The sequence below is a fragment of the Brassica rapa genome, chromosome A08, assembly GCF_000309985.2.
Source record: "Brassica rapa cultivar Chiifu-401-42 chromosome A08, CAAS_Brap_v3.01, whole genome shotgun sequence".
In the NCBI taxonomy this organism is placed as follows: Eukaryota; Viridiplantae; Streptophyta; class Magnoliopsida; order Brassicales; family Brassicaceae; genus Brassica; species Brassica rapa.
In genome coordinates this window covers 19643377-19662385 of record NC_024802.2, presented here as the reverse complement: position 1 = coordinate 19662385, position 19009 = coordinate 19643377, and the positions used below count along the sequence as shown (strand labels likewise).

The window sequence follows — 19009 nt, the reverse complement described above, 5'->3', positions numbered from 1 at the left end:
TTACCATGAGAGGTGGGAGATGGAATCGGAGACGGCGAATTGAATCGGAGACGGCGAGATTGAACCGGAGACGGTGACACAAGAAACGGAGAGGAGAAGAACTGTTCCGTCGCGAGTCGAGAGAGAGAGTTTGTCTTTTTTTCTCTAAGTGTTGAGAAGAAAGAAGAAAACTGAATTATTAAACCCTTTTCTAAAGCCACGAAAAATCAATGGCTAAACCGTGGCACTGAACCGCGAAATTAAAAACAATTGGAGCCAAAACCAAATCAATTGGAGCCAATCCAATTGGTTTACCAAAATTTTGGCATAGCCACGATATAGCCACGCAATTACAGTGGCAATATGTAATATCTCGCGGGAAACCAAAAAAAATTCGAGCCAAACCAATTGGTTTTTTCTATTTTCCTTATAGCCACGAAACAGCCACAAATAAACCGTGGCTCTATCTAAAAACGCGTAACCACAAACACCCAACCCCTAAAGCACAATCCCTAAAACCCAAACTCTTTTCCATCAAACCTTATACCCATACAACAACTACAATTCAAACCCTTCATACATTCATATATTACATTCATATATTTTACATAATATAATTTTTCCAACAATCTCACAACATATTTTACAAACCTTATAACATATTTTACAACCTTACAACATATTTTACAAACCTTATAACATATTTTACAACCTTAAGCATATATTTGACTACTCTGAATCACCGTCTGATTGTACCTCAACATCTGATACATATTCATCGTTTGGAGGATTCACCGGGGCAAGATCATAATCAGAAACATCGTCAACAACATGTGTTTCCACCCGTAACAATGAACTTTCTGCAACTTGGTCACGTCTATCATCCTGCCACGCAGTTAAAGCAATTTCGGACGTTTCTCGGATTCCTCGAGGAATAATTTTTGCGCATGCCCACCAATCATCGGCAGAATGTCGGCGTACCCGTGGATAAGAAATAAAACATGCTTGATCACAATTACCTGGTCATGATACAATAACATCGAAGTTTAAAATTATGGATTTTCATCAAACATTAAATCTCAAGCACATATATATTTCACTTACCAGGTAATACAAAAGGATCATATTTTGCATATTGTCTTCGTGGTGAGACATCAACAAGACCAGATGGATGTATTCTCATACCGCGATTTTCCGTGGTGTCAAACCACGAACATTTAAAAATCATGACCTTCAAGCCAACATCACCATGATACTCCACCATCATAATCTCCTGTATGAGGCCATAGTAGTCTGTCTCATTGGTTCCAGGAACACAAACACCATAATGTTGAGTTTTTCTATTTTGACCGTGGTTATGTGTGTGGAAAGTGTATCCCCGGGTGTGATATATTGGCCAAGACCTATAATTGCGTCTAGGACCTTGTACAAAATCCAACATCCACATAGGAAATGTGTAAAACTGAGTCGCATCATTAATCTGCAATAGAATAACATTGTTATAAATTACATCATAAAATAAATAAATTGTGGAACTTGATAATATTAAAACAAAAACTCACATAGTCTTTGCACCACTCTGCAAAGTTGGTGTCTTTCGCTTTTTGCATTGCAACTGGAGTAATATCAGGAATACTCCGTGTCATATATTCTTCAAACATTCTGCACACATTTAAAATATTAGTTATGTAACTAGAAATATGTATTTATATTATATTTTCATAATATTAAGGTACCTTTCATATGGAGCAAATGTTTCACAGTTGAGCATCATAAATGTCTGAAGAACGGTGTTATCTTTATCATTTAACCAACCAGTTGAGCATTGACCACTGATTCTCCCTTCGTGGTAAAACAAAGGTGGTACATCCGGATAATTGTATGAGAAACGAATATCATTTGGACCTTCTGGAATGCTCATGATCTCAGGATGACCAAAATAATTTGAGGATGCTCTTGAAATCTCCTCGTTTATCCATTGTGCAACTATCGAACCCGCAATGCGTGCTTTGTTTCTGACCATCTTCTTCAAATGGTACATGTATCTTTCAAATACATACATCCACCTAAAATGGACGGGCCCACCTAAGGCTACCTCATCTGGAAGGTGCACAAGAAGATGTTGCATAACATCGAAGAACGATGGAGGAAAAATCTTTTCCAAGTTACAAAGCTTCACACCGATATTTGCCTTTAAAATACCAATATCTGATTCTTTCAAAATCCTCGAAGAGATATCTCGGAAAAAGAGGGCAATATCTGTAAACAAAACATTAAAGTTATAACATCAATCATAGTAATTATTAAGATAATATAAAAAATAAATACCTCTAATTGCCGTATGAACATTTTTTGGAAGAAGTTCCGCGAATGCAAATGGATAGAGTCGTTGCATAATGACATGACAATCATGACTTTTCAGTCCATGTAGCTTTAAATTGCTTTCGTCAATACATCGACTAAATTTGGAGGAATATCCATCGGGGAATTTTATATCATTTTTCAGCCACAGAAGGAATTCTCGCTTAGCCGCATTTGACAGCCTGAATATTGGCACGGGCATCGTTCCATCCTCTTTCATCTCTAAATCACGCCTTTTGCATAGACCTGGAAGATCCAATCTGCTTTTGACGTTGTCTTTTGTCTTTCCAGGAGCATTTAACAATGTGTTCGTGAGGTTATCGAAGAAGTTTTTCTCAATGTGCATGAAATCAAGGTTATGCCGAAGAAGATGAGTTTCCCAATACGGCAACTCCCAGAAAATATTCTTCTTAACCCAATTGTGAGTAACTCCGTATTCAGATATTGTCTTGGATGGATTATCATGTCCATTCCCTCCACATTCAACGGACTTTGATAAACCTTTTATATTATTTATCCTCTCACGCAATATTTCTTCTCCCGTCAACCATGGTGGAGGAGGATCCACAACTGTTTTTCCCCGTGTAAATGCTTGAGTGTTTCTCCTGTAAGGATGATCTTCATCTAAAAATCTTCTGTGGCAATCAAACCAACTATGTTTCCGTCCATTACGTAACCAGAACGCACCTGTCTCATCTTGACAATATGGACACGATAACCGACCATGTGTCGTCCAACCTGAAAGCATCCCATACGCTGGAAAATCGCTTATCGTCCACATCAACACTGCTCGCATTATGAATCTTTCTTTCCTTGAAATATCATATGCCTCCACTCCATCTTTCCATAAACTCTGTAACTCTTCAATCAGCGGCTGAAGGTAAATATCTAAGCTTTTTCTTGGATGTTTGGGTCCGGGAATTAGCACCGAAAGGTATAAGAATTCTCTTTTCATACACATTCCCGGAGGCAAATTGTATGGAGTTACAATAACTGGCCAAAGGGAATGTGCTTCGCCATTCATACCAATCGGATTAAACCCATCCGTTGATAAGCATAGATAAATGTTTCGGCTTTCAGCAGCAAATCCAGGATATAACTCACCGAAGTGTTTCCACGCTATGGCATCAGATGGATGATGTATTTCTCCTTCCGGAGTTACATGTTCCTTATGCCACCGCATATTGGAAGCTGTCGCCTCAAGTTGGTATAGACGTTTCAGACGATCTGCTATTGGGAGGTAAAACATTCTCTGTTTCGGTTTGTTTTTACCTTTTCCGTTCTTCGGGTAGTAGCGATCTTCTCCACAAAACCGACAACTGACCAACTTCGCATCGTCTCCCTTCCAAAATAACATACAGTTCTTCACACATACGTCAATCTTCTGTAAGGGTAACCCAAGCGACCGTGTCAGTTTCTTTGTCTCGTAATATGTTGCTGGAGCTTTATTTGGCTGCGGAAGTATGTTTTTAAATACTTCAGATATCTCATCTACACAAGCTTCTGGTAGATTATAATCTGTCTTCACTTTCATCATCCGCGAAGCAAGAGACAACTGAGAAATTCCTTCTGCACATCCTTCGTAGAGAGGTTGAGTCGCAGCTTCAAATGCTTCAAAAACACTATCATGATAGGGTTGTGCCATGTCTGTCTCTTCTATAGCTTCCGGCATGTAAGCTGGCGCAATGTCTGCGGGTACCTCTGGAATATTCAGGTGGTGATCTTCATAAGCATTCCAAATAGGAGTCTCTAACATTTCTTCTTCACCCGTCGAATGATTCGCCCCAGAACTCTCACCAAGATCGTTGAATTTCTCTCCATGACTCGTCCAAAAATAATAATTTCCCTTGAAACCGTACAAGAATAGATGTCGTGCGACAACTCTTGCTTCACGTTGCTTCACATTTTTGCATCGAGCACACGGACACAACAAAGTTTCTCTTTCTTTGTAATCTTCTTGATTACACGCAAATTGAATAAATGCATCAACACCTCCAAGAAATATTTCAGAAACCTGATTACTCTCAGGATCAATTCTTTGATCCATCCATTCTCTAGATTGAAAGTAGAAAGACATTTTGTTCTGAAAATTTGAGAGAAGAACAAAAGTTCTAAATGTCACGGTTATGAAGCGTATATATGATACGACATAGCCACGACCAGGCCACGAAATTTTCGTGGCTCTCTTAAAATATCATTGCCAAACGAATATTTCTCTGCCATAACCAGAATAAAGACTCAAAAAGCATGTATAGCCACGAAACAGCCATGAAACAACCGTGGCTAGATCCCATTTCGTCAAACGATTGGACGTAACACTTCCTTTTTGATGTCGGCACAAAAAAACAAAATGGTGCCACGTTTTATTAGTGGCAAATTCGTGGCTAATTTATACAGCCACGAAAATTTCGTAGCGGTTCCGTGGCTTTTAGTTGCCACGCTTTGTTTCGTGACTGGGTCGTGGCTTTCTTAATTTTACCGTGGCTTTTTACGTCTCGTGGCTTTTACGTGGCGGTATCGTGGCTTCTTTTAAATAGCCACGGTTTTTAAGTGGCACTACAGTGGCTATGCGATAGATTTTTACTAGTGAGTATAGTTGGAGATACTTTAAGAATGACTATGAATCCGATCTTGTCGACTTAACTACTATAGGTATTAAGAACATATCTAATGTAATACTCAATGTTCCTTTTAAATATAGTAATTTTATAAACAAATTTAGGTTTATTCCAATCATACTTTATTTTAAAGAAAAATAATAATATTAATTAAAACCAAAATGTATTACTTTATTTATGTAGTAGAATCATTTTCTAATACACTATGGAGTGAAAAATAGAATATAGTTTAAAAGACTTTACTTCAGATTTCATTTTAAAATTAATGGAACTAAGGTTCTTAACTCAAAACCTTATTGGAATTGGATCCATTGCTAATAGCAAGACTCAATAAACGCATGAAAATGAAAAATTAATGAAACGAGAAAATAGAGAACATGATTTTAAAACAAATATAGTAGAATTTGAACGGTTAGGAATGTGATAATCACGAAGATGGCATGATATTATAGTTGGAGAGGGTTACTTGGCGAAAGAATCAAATAGAATTTTCACAAATATGGAATGTGACGTGGCCTTATTTTCATATTATTATTGTAACATTACGTACACATTCGTGATCAACGTATCCACATATGCTCAATCACATTCATTTGATTTGATAATTGAAATAACTCGTTCACCACTTTAAGACATGTAACATAGGTACGTTAATACTCCACAGTTATGTTAACTCCACGGTTGACGGTCATAACATTAATTAACATATTAATGTATGTATGTTACCGAATAGTTTTGCATTGAGCTTGGTTTACCTTTTTTCTTTTTGGGCAATGAGCTTGGTTTACCTAACGTATGTATATGTACTCCACAGTTATAATCCACGATTATCAGAATTATAATTAACCTGATTTGCCGTCCACTTCACGCGTGCCGAGCGGTCAAAAATTTCAGACGCGAAAGCACCAAATAATGCATTTCACTTTTTCCTGCTACCTTTTTGTTTTTATTGTTTCTTGAATTCTAAAACTTATATTTTCACATGATTCCATTATATATAAGACAAAAGAAATGTATTGTGATCGATAATAAGAGTTGTTTGGCTAAAAAATCACGCTCTTGGGGAATGCTGGGAGCTACAAACTGCTGCAAATGTAGAGGGAATTAATATGGTACACTTCATCTGGATGATGAATTGATGATGCTAGTTCGATGAAACAAGACCAAGCATAACTTTAGCTAAAATATTATGGTATAGATTAATGGATTTGCTAGTTGTTACACGATCTTAAGATGGTTAGAAATGTACAAATTACACTACACTTGCAAGATACACTTCCTCTTTTAATCTCTCAGGCTTCATGCTAATATACGCCAGTTTGACATTCTCTTATTTCATACGCACCTTCTCTAAACCTTCTTCCAAAGTCTCATCACTCACGTTCCCTTTTCCAAACATTAGCAGGAAAAAGAAAAACATTTCGAGAAAGTATATATTTTTTGCTACCAGAAAAGAAACCTCCTTTGTCATAAAGTTAATCAAAATTTTCGCTTTATTATTTTGTATACATTTTACTAAATCAACCAAAGTGGTTGAAAAAGCAAAACACTTTTCGAAGAAAATATTAAATTTATGTAACATTATATTAGAATAATAAAATATACACTCACTCATGGTACTTATTTTAAAGCATTAATATCTGACTTATAACATAAGCATTTAAAGTACTTTGTACAATCAACTACATTTCTGTGCATACCAGAGATTACGTGTGCTTACTACTCTATTAATTTTTGACGCAAATTGTTGAAACATTATTTCATTTTTATATATGTAGCTCAACACCAAAGATATCTTAATTAATGTGAAACAAATAAAATATAAATATTATTCGTTTCAAGAGAACAAAGCTGCAACGGCATCGCCATATACAGAAAGTTTAAGCGCAGGATAAGAGCATGCACACGCTTTCCCATTTCCAAGCAAAAAAAAAAAAAAAAAAAAAACTGTACAAACACACATGCTTGTTATATACATCTAGAGAGAGAAGAAAAATATGGACTTTTCTTAGAGAAATTAAAAGGAAATTTTATTTATTTATTAAAGCTTTTGTCTTTCTCTCTCAGTTCTTTCTTGTTCTTGTTTGCATCCAGAAAACAAAAGAATGAAACTGTTTTGCTTCATGATGGCATCTTTGGTTTATCTTCTTCATTGAAAGGTCGAGTTTTGTATGAGAAAAGAATAGAGAGAGAAAGAGGCAAAAGGCCCACAAAGAGAGACATGCTTGTCTGTGTGTAGTCCCTTTTATGTATGTTCTTTAATCTCTCCTACTCTCTTCTCTTCTGTTTTTGTCATGTGTAAGAGTTTTTGTCTTTAACCAAGAAAAAAAAACCAGATTCCATGAAATGGGTTTGTCTTTAATTCTTCTGGTTTCTTGATTTATCTTGTAGCCTGTTTGCTCAATAAGACTCTTTGTCTCTTCTTGTGTCTAAAAAAATATAGACTTTGTGAAGAAAAAAATAATCTTAGTTGAAAGCCTAGTGTTTAGTGTGGGAAAGACAAAACAGAATGGGTTCATTGGCTTGTGGTGAGGACAAGATGAAAACAAATGGTTTGGTTAATGGAGGAACAACAACTTCAACAACTTCTCAATCTACTCTTCTTGAAGAGATGAAGCTGTTAAAGGATCAGTCAGGTTTTATTTTTTCTTTCAGATTTAGTCCAATGACAGTTTGAAATCTTGTTAACTTGTCCTGATATTTTTTGGTTCAGGAACGAGAAAGCCGGTGATAAACTCTATGCTATGGCACGCTTGTGCAGGCCCACTTGTTTGTCTCCCTCAAGTTGGTAGCTTAGTGTATTACTTCTCACAAGGTCATAGCGAACAGGTATGTAACTTTTTGTGTATCTTTAAGAAAAAAACATTGTATCAGGGTTTGACATTAATGTTTACAACTTTGAATAAGGTTGCTGTTTCAACCAGAAGGTCAGCAACAACCCAAGTTCCTAATTACCCAAATCTTCCATCTCAGTTGATGTGCCAAGTCCATAATGTTACCCTTCATGTATGCCTTCCCAAATTTTTCTCATTTGCAAATAGTTTGAATTTATGTTGACAATGGTTTTGTTTTGTTTTTATAGGCAGACAAGGACAGTGATGAAATTTACGCTCAGATGAGTCTACAACCTGTTCACTCCGTAAGTTCAAGTTCTTGCAACTTCCCTTTTATAAACAGATTGCAAAAGTGAATTGAGTTTTTAAATGGTTTGTGCAATCAGGAGAGAGATGTGTTACCTGTACCAGACTTAGGACTATTAAGAGGGAGCAAGCACCCATCTGAGTATTTCTGCAAAACTCTTACCGCTAGTGATACAAGTACACATGGAGGTTTTTCTGTCCCACGTAGAGCCGCAGAGAAGCTATTTCCACCCTTGGTGAGTCTCAAAAGCTTTTGTTCTTATTGCTTTAATTGCTGCTTATGTGAACTGCTATACACTACAGGACTACACAGCACAGCCGCCAACGCAGGAGCTTGTAGTTAGAGATCTTCATGAGAATACTTGGACATTTCGCCATATCTACCGAGGTAACTCCAACAGATTTCTCTCTCTCTCTGTGTATAGATTTAGTTGATATTTGAGCTCAGTTCTTGCTTGCATTCTCAGGACAACCAAAGAGACATCTCCTAACAACAGGATGGAGTTTGTTTGTTGGCTCAAAGAGATTGAGAGCTGGAGATTCCGTCTTGTTCATAAGGGATGAGAAGTCGCAACTAATGGTTGGTGTGAGGAGAGCTAACCGACAACAAACAGCTCTTCCTTCATCAGTTCTCTCAGCGGATAGTATGCACATTGGTGTTCTTGCTGCTGCTGCTCACGCAACTGCAAACCGCACCCCTTTCTTGATTTTCTTTAATCCAAGGTTCGCTCTAAAAACCATCTAAAACATCTTCTATCATCCCTAGACAAGAGCTTATTGGTGTTTTTGTTTTCAGAGCGTGTCCAGCAGAGTTTGTGATCCCTCTACCAAAGTACCGTAAAGCGATATGTGGTTCTCAGCTCTCGGTTGGTATGAGGTTTGGTATGATGTTTGAAACTGAGGATTCAGGGAAACGTAGGTTAGTTAGTGTTCCACTATAACCACAATGTGTCTGTTTCTTACCCTTCAATATAGTTTGGTTGTTCACGTTTCCATTATGTTTAGGTACATGGGAACCATTGTTGGAATCAGTGACTTGGATCCATTGAGATGGCCTGGCTCTAAGTGGCGTAACCTTCAAGTTGAATGGGATGAGCCTGGATGTAATGATAAGCCGACTAGGGTTAGTCCATGGGATATTGAAACTCCTGAAAGTCTCTTCATCTTTCCCTCACTGACCTCAGGACTCAAACGCCAGCTCCATCCATCTTACTTTGGTAAGTTTAAAAAGTAAAGTTTTACTTATTGTTATCTTCTTTTCATATGATATACATAATAACTGTTAATGATATTTGAAGCTGGTGAAAACGATTGGGGTAGCTTGATCAAACGGCCACTGCCCTACGCTACATTCCCAAACATGGCTTCAGAGCAGCTTATGAAAATGATGATGAGACCTCACAACAACCAAAATGCTGTAACATCTTTCATGCCTGAGATGCAGCAGAATGTTTTGATGGGGCATGGAGGTTTACTAGGAGATGTGAAGATGCAGCAACCAATGGTGATGAACCAGGTGGTGCAGGTGCAGCCAGACAACAACAATCCTTCTGTCTCCAATACAAGTGGCCAAGAACAGAATCTGTCACAAAGCATGAATGCTCCTACAAATCTTGAAAACAGCTCTGGGAGAGTCAATCATGGAAATGAGGAGCTGAGTGAGAAACCAAGTGCCTTGTCTCCTTTACAAGCTGATCCATCTCCTGAACAGATATACCCACCACAACAGTCTGATCCAACAAATGGATTCTCTTTCCTGGAAACGGAAGAGATGACATCACAAGTCTCTTCCTTCCAGTCTTTAGCTGGATCTTACAAGCAACCGTTAATGCTATCCTCTAACGAATCTTCACCTATTGTGCTACCTGATTCAACAAACTCATTTCAGGATATGTGGGACAATCAGCTGAACGGTCTAAAGTTTGACCAGTTTAGTCCCTTGATGCAGCAGGAGGACCTTTATGGTTGTCAGAACATGTGTATGAGTAATAGCACAAACAGCAACATTCTAGATCCTCCTCCACTCTCAAACACAGTTCTTGATGACTTCTGTGCCATCAAAGAAACCGAGTTCCATTCTTTGGTCGGGAACAACAACAGCTTTGCTCAAGATGTGCAGTCACAGATCACATCTGCTAGCTTTGCAGACTCACAGGCCTTCTCTCGCCAAGATAACTCTGGAGGAACAGGTGGTACATCTTCAAGCAATGTTGATTTTGATGATACTAGTCTGCTGCAGCAGAATAGTAAAGGGTCATGGCAGAAACTTGCAACGCCACGTGTCCGAACTTACACCAAGGTAACAAAGGCTTACTCTCATTTCCTTCCACTCACTAAGCATACATTTTTTCTCTAATCATCTGACTTTGAACTTTGGTTTGGTAGGTCCAAAAAACCGGGTCAGTTGGGAGGTCTATTGATGTCACAAGCTTCAGGGACTATGAAGAATTAAAAACTGCTATTGAGTGCATGTTTGGACTTGAAGGTTTGCTAACACGCCCAAAAACCTCTGGATGGAAGCTTGTGTATGTTGATTATGAGAGTGATGTTCTGCTTGTAGGAGATGATCCATGGGAGTAAGTCTCTCTCTCTCTCTCTCACTTTACTAACTTCAGTTTCTTTATTACCATTGTTTTTACTTACATGACTTGCATAAACTGGTGCAGGGAGTTTGTGGGATGTGTAAGGTGCATAAGGATACTGTCGCCAACAGAAGTTCAGCAGATGAGTGAAGAAGGAATGAAGCTTTTGAACAGCGCATGCATTAACGATCTCAAGACTTAATTTAGCAAATATGAACATTTATAGGAGAACCATCTTATTGTAAGCATCTGATGTGTTGTTCTGATTTGAAACCTGCAACTATTTTAAGATTATGTAGCGAGTTATGAATGAATCAATAGTTGAAACAGTCTGTAATAAGAAACTTTGTTGTCCTAATTAGAATTTTCATTTTATTTCAATTATATAACTCACATCTGTTAATTGTACTCATTCATCTGCGCATTAACTAATTATTTAAAATAGATGCTACTATCAAGTAAACATCCTTTAAAAAGAGAGTGAAAATTCCCTAATTATATTATATGAGTGGAATAGACCAAGAAATAGTTTCAAAAAGTAAATAAAACTTATATAGCAGCAAAGCCAGGCAAGAGAGAAGAAGAAAAAATTGCTCTGCTGCTAACAACAAGCTCTCTCACACCAAGAGGAGAAGAGCATGGTGGTGGTATGCTAATTCTCTGCTTCAGTCCCTGTCAAATCTCATTCTTTTTGCACTTGGCATCTCATTACCATTGTTTGGATTCCTCGGCTGGTAATCTGCAGCATCGTGCTGGTATAAACAGTTGGCTCCATTGCGACAACCCCTCGAGCTGTTGAAGTACATGCACGGCTTCATTATCTTTGGTTTTGAATCCCTTGGCCTCTGGTTGTTATTATTATTGCTATTTACCATCTCAGGGTTAGGTCCTCCTCCAGGTTGAGGGTTATAACGATAACCGAGATGTTGTTGAACCGGCGGTGGCGCCTCTTGTCTTTCCCCGCCATGTTGCTGAATCAGGCTCTTGTAATAACTAGCATCTCTGGCTGGTGGTGCTCCATAGTTGGGATGATCTGAAGGAGCTGGAGGAGGATAGGTCATGGAAGGAGTATTATGAGTTACCGTTGGCTGAGGGTAATATTGTCCATTTGAGCTGGCAGGTGTTGTGGTTACTACTCCATTTGCTTCAGATAGGTAGGGGCTACTTGCGTTGGAGGAGACTGAACCTGCGCCACCATTGTTTGCAACAAGATTCTCCACCAGCTTAGGGTTGCTCAAGATTTTCATAAGCAGATCTTGGTCGATCATGCCGCTGCCTAGTTCTTTGTTGTTTGAAATTGCAGTTAATGCAGCCATTATTTCTGACGCTGCGGGGAGGGTTGAAGAAACTGATGTGTTCTCATCGGTTCTTGATGGCTCTGTTCCCACATCCACGCCAGATTGGGCTGGGAGATCAGATGCTGAATCCATTGCTAGGTCATCGTCTTCTACAGGTAGAATGGGGATGACAACGGTTTGCTGATCATCATACTCTGAGTTGTCAACATCAGCAGGAACCGAAGGGCTGCAGATTGAAAAGAAAAAAGTCAGAAAAAAAGTAAAAGGGATATGTATATGTATGTGTAGATAGAATATGTAGGGGATAGGATCTGGACTTTGGAGGAATAGCTGATGCGCCAGGATAGAATGCTTCGAGAACTCTCAATTCCCTTTGATTTTGCGTCTCCACTTCTTTGCTTTCATCCCCTGCAACCACTCTCCATTCCTCATCTAGCAGAATCTGTAAAGAACACATGTTATTCCATGTTGGACATACCTCACCACCACATACATTATTATCGTATCCTAAGAGCTGAATATATGAACATCCTCAGCTAGATTAACAATAAACACAACCCTACAAGGGTAACCCAACCAAGAGCACTTTACAGCCATATTTTTCCATATATTTTACATATGCTTATCAACTAAAAAAAGCATAGAGATACGGTCAGACAATTAGTTTAAATTTTCAAGAGTGGGATCAGCAAGCTCACCCGGATAGAGCATTTCCACTTAATTACTGGGATATCTGATAACTTAATCTGTGAGTCATTTGCAGAAAGAGGTCCACCGAAACCAGGTGGCAGATTATCCTCGCTCGGATGTGACTTTGCTTGAAGGTGATCTTGAGATTCTGATCCAACTTGTGAAGGTGAATCCTCCGATATGAAGAGACGTACCTAATTAACATCAAAACGAGATTGTTAATTGACAATCTTGATCAAATCATTCTAGTTAAAGCCTATTCAGACCTAAAACAGGAATCACTACACAAAAAAAAACGTGAATATTTACCACAGGACCAGTTATTTCAAGCATACACAAGAATCTAGGTAGTTAGAAAGAAACAATAAATGTGGAAAGTGGTGATGTATAACACTAGGACCTCATAATCCAGGACAGCCTAACTAATCAACTAATTTTCAAACCAAGTATAAATGAAACAAAGTGTTGTAACTTCCTCCTCCTCCCTCCTCCCAGTAAGTAACTTAGCTGGATAATGAATCTTCCCCAAGCTACCTTACCAATGTAGATTTGGATCAGCAAAAAAGTTTGCGAATGACAGCATCGAAGAGTGTGTAAAGTCCGAATCCTCTTGGTTCGGTCTCTTGAATAACTCATCACAGACTACTTGACTACACTGATCTCAAACCCATGATAGAACTGGTTGTATCTCAGGATCAGACCCTTATCCAAAGAAGCAAAAAAATGGGCAAACAACTTTAGACTATGATGCAACAAAGAAAAAAGAAACAAGAGAGCAGAGTTATAGACACTTATCCCATTGTGATGAAGAACATAAATCGAAACAGAGCACATATCTACACTTACATAAGCAATCAGAGACTCAACTCCTCCACAAAACATAACAAAAGCAACAAATCAAGTCATCAAACTAATACACATAGTTCTGCAGTTCCAGTGACCACCGTATCATCTCCCAAGCAGTCAATTTTTAGATGAAAAATTAAACAAACATCAACCATCCAAGCTTCCATCGATCGAAAGAGCTGCAAAATGTCTTCTTTTTTTTTTTACCTGGCAAAGTTTAAAATCTGGTGGCCAAGATACCCTTTTGGATTTGTGCAATGCCCTCATAGTTTTACAGTAAACTCACTTCTTGTCAAATCTATAAAAGTTTCTTCCTTTTGATTCGGTGAAGGTCCAATTACTCTCAATAATTAATCAAGCCTGCTGCTTACTCTTAAGATTGAACCAATCATCATCGTTTTCATCGAGAATCCCTAATTTTTTTGAATATCGGGAGAGATGGAGAGAAGAGAATTTGATAAAAGCTGTGAAAAAATCCAGAGAGGTAGAATCATCTGCGTGTTGAATCCATCTGAGAAGCCCTAGATCCGGTGGGTTCTTCTTCCTTCCTTCATTCAGGTCACCATCGTCATTTTATCTCTCTACTTCTTCCTCCCTTTATACACGTGTCTCGTCAGCCGCGTACCCTCCTCTCATTATTTTTCCCATTTCTCCAGATACTCCCCTAGTTCTGTATATTTCCCATAACGGTCCCTCTTTTTATTTTTTTGATTCTCTGTTTTTGGATATGATTAAAGTCAATAACAGTCCGTTCATTGACTCAAGTTCAAGATGATCAGTCGACCAACCAATAAAGTATTAGTATTATTCTTTTTCATTATTCTTTTATCTTATATGGTAGATTAACTGAATTTCAGATCTACATTTTCAATGCATACGTAAAACTTACGGTATACGTTCAACCACTTTGACTTACGACAGAACTAGTAGTAGTAGTATTATTCTTGTCCACAAATTATTTCATTCCATGACTAGTTGCTACAAGCTTCATGCATGCATGTTCTTTTTGTATGTCGTCCATATAATTATTGCACATCAGTTCATCACAAAGAGAAATGTGTAGAAAATATAGGAATAACCAAAATACTCTTTATCTGATCAGGTTATGTCCAAACTCCAAACAAATAAACAAACACCAAACCCAAACCAAATAATCCAATAAAGAAAGAACAAGGAAATGACTCTCTCTCTCTATACACAAGACTATCCTCCCTCCCTCCACTCTCGGCTCTTTCTCTGTCACTTTGGTTGTCTGAAAATTAGAGTTTTAAGGATTGTCTGAATACAAACATTACCAAACATTGCAAATTACCCCCAACTCCCCCCTAAGATTTTCCTTTTGGTCAGCTTCATCTCTGCCATTTTCTATCTGTAAAATGCCAAACAAAAGCAAAATCAAACGTTTTCTCAGTATTTTATCAAAGCATCATATTACTTAAATAGGAGGGGAAATAAGTTTAATACCCTTTGTTCCTGGCTGTGCTTGAGACGCAGACCGTTGGATTCTAGGAGATACTTGTTTCCCATTAGCAACAACTGGCAATGAATGTCTCTTCTTGACCGAAACCTCTCTTTCCTGAACATCAGGGCTTGATCTCGGTGAGTTATGTTCCTGAACCTTAGCTTTCGCCGACTGCGTTGGCTGCATGAACCTCGGAATAGAGTTTTTCCCTCCGCTGCTGCTTTCTCTTGCTTCTTGATCGTACCCGAAAGAGTTTCTTCTCCCGCTTCTCTGCTCTTTCCCTTCTTGTTCTATTGTAGTATCAGTCTCCTGTTTGGGACTTGAAGCTATTTTCTTGCTAACTTTCCTCTTTTGGCTTGAACCACCACTCTTGCCGGATTTTTCCTTTCTTGCATTAACCGAAGAAGATGCTTGACTCGCCGGCGTTGCCTGTGACTCAGTGATTGTCATCGGAGTTACAGCTTCCTCAGGTAACGAGTTTGCTTGAGGACCTGATTCATCTTCTGCACGTCTCTTTTTTGAATCTGGTGTAGTGATAACTGATTCATGCTGTGTCACTAAAACCTCAACTTCATCCTTAGAGTCCTCTACAGTAGCCAATGGAGTTTTAGATTTCACATCAATTTCTATCAACTCTGATTGGTCTGCTTTAGGAGTGCTGTTTTCTAGAAGCTTAGCTTGAGCCTTGGACTCTGCACCCTCAAAGTCTGACTTCTTGTCAAGTGAATCGAGAGAAGAAGTTACAGAGAGTTCAGTGCCACACTCAGATCCATTGTTCTCCGCTGGAGCAACCTCTTCCACAGACTGATCCTTTTTAGTGGTTGTAGTGTCAGCCTCTAAAGAATCTATATCCGTTTTGCCTTCTTTAGAAGAAAGCGTCATTGCTTTCTTTGAACCAGCAGATGATGAAGTTAGTTCCTCAAACTTTGATTTCGCTGCAGCGAAAGAAGGATTGCTAGCCTTGCGCTTCAAAGAAGGTTTAGGCTCTTCATCCACATATCCAGCTTCGGTATCCTTAGCAGCAGGTGGATGAGACTGGATCATCAAGTCATGATCAACCTCTGCAGATGCTTGCGGTGAATCACATTGGCTCATTTTCTCAGTCTCAGATAGCTCCACATGATGGTCTACTACCTTGCTTGAGAAACCAGTTTCAGCTTCGGTCTCTAAGGTTGAGTCAGAACTCACCAAGTCAACTTGAGATGATACCTTGGCATTGTTGGTTTCTTCCAATGCCAAGTCTGGTTTTGGAGTCTTCTCGGGCTTTGAAACAGACATCCACCTCTCCAACCAGCTCCAAGCAGAGCTAGGCTTTGTTGGATCACACTTAATGCTGATAGGCTTCGTCTTTGGAGTTGATTCCATTAGCTATATAATCAAATACGCAAGAAAATGAGTATAAGAAAAACACGAATAACCAGAAAATGAGTTTAAATTATACATACATGTTTAGCAAACTTGTTTTCGAGTAGTTTTTGTGCTGCTGCATTTGATTCCGCCTTATCCTGAAACAAGAAACAATTATTGGTCCAGCAGATATTACAGAGAAATCAAAATGATACTGACATCTCAAAAAAACTTACAGAGATTGCTGAAACACGGCTTCCATCTTTAGCGGAATGACGAGCACGGACCAGCGTCTGCATTTTGACAATAGCTTGGACACAACGCAGTGATCCCATGGCCTGGTTCCTGACAAGGTGGCCACGTACAGCAGCTTGTAGTTTCACAACTTTCTTGCGCCTCAACAGTTCTCTTCTCGCCTGCAGTTTAACATTAAAAAGAGTTTTCAAAATGGATCTTCCTCAGCTACACAGGTTCATAAAGAAAGGAAACAAGACCATACCAAGAATCCACGTATAGCAGCTTGGATGATAATGACAACAGAATCATCAACTTCTTTTCTAATAATGATCACATCATCTTTTTCAACCTCTTCAACCTCAGGAGTACTGTCTTTCTCTATCACAGTTGCATCTGCTCCTTCCAGCTTAGATTGTAACTCAGTTTCAATCAAACCATCCTCCTCAGTTTCAGTCCCTTTTGATTCCACAAGAACCGCCACCTCCGTTGCTTTGTTCACATCCACAGGCTCAGCCACATAGGCAACAACAGGCAACTGACTCTTCTTCTTCTCATCATCAACAACGGAGAACGTCTGCTTTTCATCTACAATGTTATTATTGTCAGGAGAAGGAGACTTGAGAAGAAGAGCAGATTCAAGAGTCTCTCTACTCCTAGAAGCAGGACTACTCTCAGAGACAGCAACGCTAGTGATCATCACCCCTCGCTGCTTCCCAGATTTCTTCCTGAAACTCCATCCTCGCTTGTCCCCAGAGCTCTTGCTCTACATCCCCCAAAACAAAAACAAAAATCAATCCACCAAATCTAACAATCATTTCTTCATGAGACTCCACAATAATGATTTGAAATCAATTTAAAATACAAAGAATTTTAAAATTGAATAACAATAAACTATATTTAGATCATTCATTTAATAAACTAAGATTTTAAGTAAAATTTAAAATCATCATTTCAATAACAAGTGGATTGTGTTTAGATTTAAACAATAAACAAGAGACCTAAGTGGCAAGACACTAAACCATTACAACCAAACCGAACAAAAAGCATGTAATAACGGACTCAGATCTTAAATTATAAACTTCTTAAAAAGTAAAATGTCAAAACCTCAAGAGCATTAGACGTAGGTTCGGAGGCGGCGTCGTCTCCGCCGGAGCAAGCGATGATACGGAGACAAGAAGAAGCTGGAGATCTTCCCATCGTTTTATCTTCTTCTGGTGTTGTTGTCGGATCAGTGAATAAAAACAAAGAGTTAATAGAGAGAGAGTGTCGTTGGAAAATGGAGCAAAAGCAAAAGACGGAACTGAAAGGGAAGAGATTAAAATAGGGTTTTGGTGTGAGATTTGGAATCCGCCAAGTTTTTTTTTTTTTTTTTTTTTTTATCTATTGTGTCCGTTGAGGTGCCAATAAAAGCGTTAAAACGTTGTCACTGTCAGTGTCATCTCTCTCTCGTGACTTTTTTTAATTTGTTTCCTCTCTTACCTTTTTTTATTATCCATTTATATAATTCGATTGAATGATGAATGTAGTGGGGATTATTCAATTATGCCAAGTCGATAAATGTTGGTTTGCTGATGCATGTGACTGTCATGTGCACTTTAGATCGATTTGAGGATTTTATCAACTTTATTTATTTTCTTTAATATATTAATGGTCCTGTATTAAAAGTTTTGACAAAAAAAATATTTTTTCTGCAGTGCAAAGCAAAAATGATAATGATATGCTAACAAAAAAGTATAAGCTGAAGCAAATCGTTTGTTAAAGCTTTATCCATAAGTTTTTAGTCTTTATGGTCTTTCTCTCTTTAGCAGGTAAATTGCTTTATTTGTTCTTTCTTTATTGTGTAGTTTGAACAGGTTAAGAAATTGGAAATGATTTAAGATGGGTTTTAATGGGCCAGCCCAGGAAAAAGAGGTATGGGGTTTCTCTCGTACCTACTTATGGAGTCCTACCCACTCCTACTCATTGTAACATTGACAATGCTTTTTGTAAATTATTACCACGTCCACATGTCATATCTTCAGTACCGCAAGCTGGGCAGCATATGTAGCTTTGTTGTTTTTTGCCATTGCGACAAAAATAACAGAGGAAAATGTGGGGCTACCAACCAAGTGGAAATTAAATGGACTCAGATATAGCCACCGCTCGATCTGTTCTTAGATTTTGTTTTGTTTTGTTTTGTTACGTAATTTGACTCGCGTATGTTCTATACTTCTATTGAACAGTACACTAATACTATACTCGTGATTACAAATAAACTAAAATACACTGATCATGCAACGAGCCAACGAGTAAACTATGTTTACGTCTTGACTAAACAAATTTTTGTAACGAGAATACTAATTAAATGGAGAACGTAAACTAACGAAGCCGTAGTCGGTATAGCAAAAAGGAAAAAAATGTTCTTCGGTGATAAGCTCAGGGATTGCGTGTAAAAGATGAAACGAACCTT

The 19009-nt window shown here is 38.4% G+C and overlaps 5 protein-coding genes across 6 annotated transcripts; 1 reads left to right on the top strand and 4 right to left on the bottom strand.

Annotated features, from left to right (window-relative positions):
• Positions 1–535: 535 nt before the first annotated feature.
• On the bottom strand, positions 536–1481 carry LOC117127164. Its single transcript, XM_033276577.1, has 2 exons — positions 1084–1481; positions 536–998 (listed from the first exon to the last, which is right to left on the bottom strand). The coding sequence occupies exons 1-2, from the start codon at positions 1424–1426 to the stop codon at positions 709–711; spliced, it is 633 nt and encodes a 210-aa protein (XP_033132468.1). The 5' UTR covers positions 1427–1481; the 3' UTR covers positions 536–708.
• Positions 1455–4387, bottom strand: LOC117127537. The gene is made up of 4 exons (XM_033278116.1): positions 2308–4387; positions 1716–2238; positions 1538–1641; positions 1455–1459 (listed from the first exon to the last, which is right to left on the bottom strand). The coding sequence occupies exons 1-4, from the start codon at positions 4385–4387 to the stop codon at positions 1455–1457; spliced, it is 2712 nt and encodes a 903-aa protein (XP_033134007.1).
• Positions 4388–6971: 2584 nt separating this feature from the next.
• ARF5-2 (auxin response factor 5) lies at positions 6972–11069 on the top strand. The gene is made up of 13 exons (XM_033276575.1): positions 6972–7207; positions 7402–7594; positions 7672–7787; positions 7866–7964; positions 8041–8097; positions 8179–8334; positions 8402–8486; positions 8566–8821; positions 8895–9017; positions 9104–9315; positions 9397–10397; positions 10484–10674; positions 10765–11069. The coding sequence occupies exons 2-13, from the start codon at positions 7468–7470 to the stop codon at positions 10880–10882; spliced, it is 2541 nt and encodes an 846-aa protein (XP_033132466.1). The 5' UTR covers positions 6972–7207; positions 7402–7467; the 3' UTR covers positions 10883–11069.
• Positions 11070–11134: 65 nt separating this feature from the next.
• LOC103835826 (zinc finger CCCH domain-containing protein 6) lies at positions 11135–14186 on the bottom strand. Of its 2 annotated transcripts, XM_033276576.1 has the most exons (5): positions 13722–14186; positions 13203–13370; positions 12677–12862; positions 12296–12420; positions 11135–12204 (listed from the first exon to the last, which is right to left on the bottom strand). In XM_033276576.1, exons 2-5 carry the CDS (start codon positions 13302–13304, stop codon positions 11346–11348), a joined length of 1272 nt encoding a protein of 423 aa, XP_033132467.1. In that variant the 5' UTR covers positions 13305–13370; positions 13722–14186; the 3' UTR covers positions 11135–11345. The 2 variants fall into 2 exon arrangements, with proteins under 2 accessions (XP_033132467.1, XP_009110254.1); XM_009112006.3 differs by lacking the exon at positions 13203–13370 and having other exon boundaries at positions 13722–14179.
• A 386-nt stretch (positions 14187–14572) lies between these two features.
• On the bottom strand, positions 14573–18229 carry LOC103835825 (protein IQ-DOMAIN 32). Its single transcript, XM_009112005.3, has 6 exons — positions 17665–18229; positions 16823–17323; positions 16560–16739; positions 16422–16481; positions 14979–16344; positions 14573–14883 (listed from the first exon to the last, which is right to left on the bottom strand). The coding sequence occupies exons 1-6, from the start codon at positions 17755–17757 to the stop codon at positions 14864–14866; spliced, it is 2220 nt and encodes a 739-aa protein (XP_009110253.1). The 5' UTR covers positions 17758–18229; the 3' UTR covers positions 14573–14863.
• Positions 18230–19009: the final 780 nt, after the last annotated feature.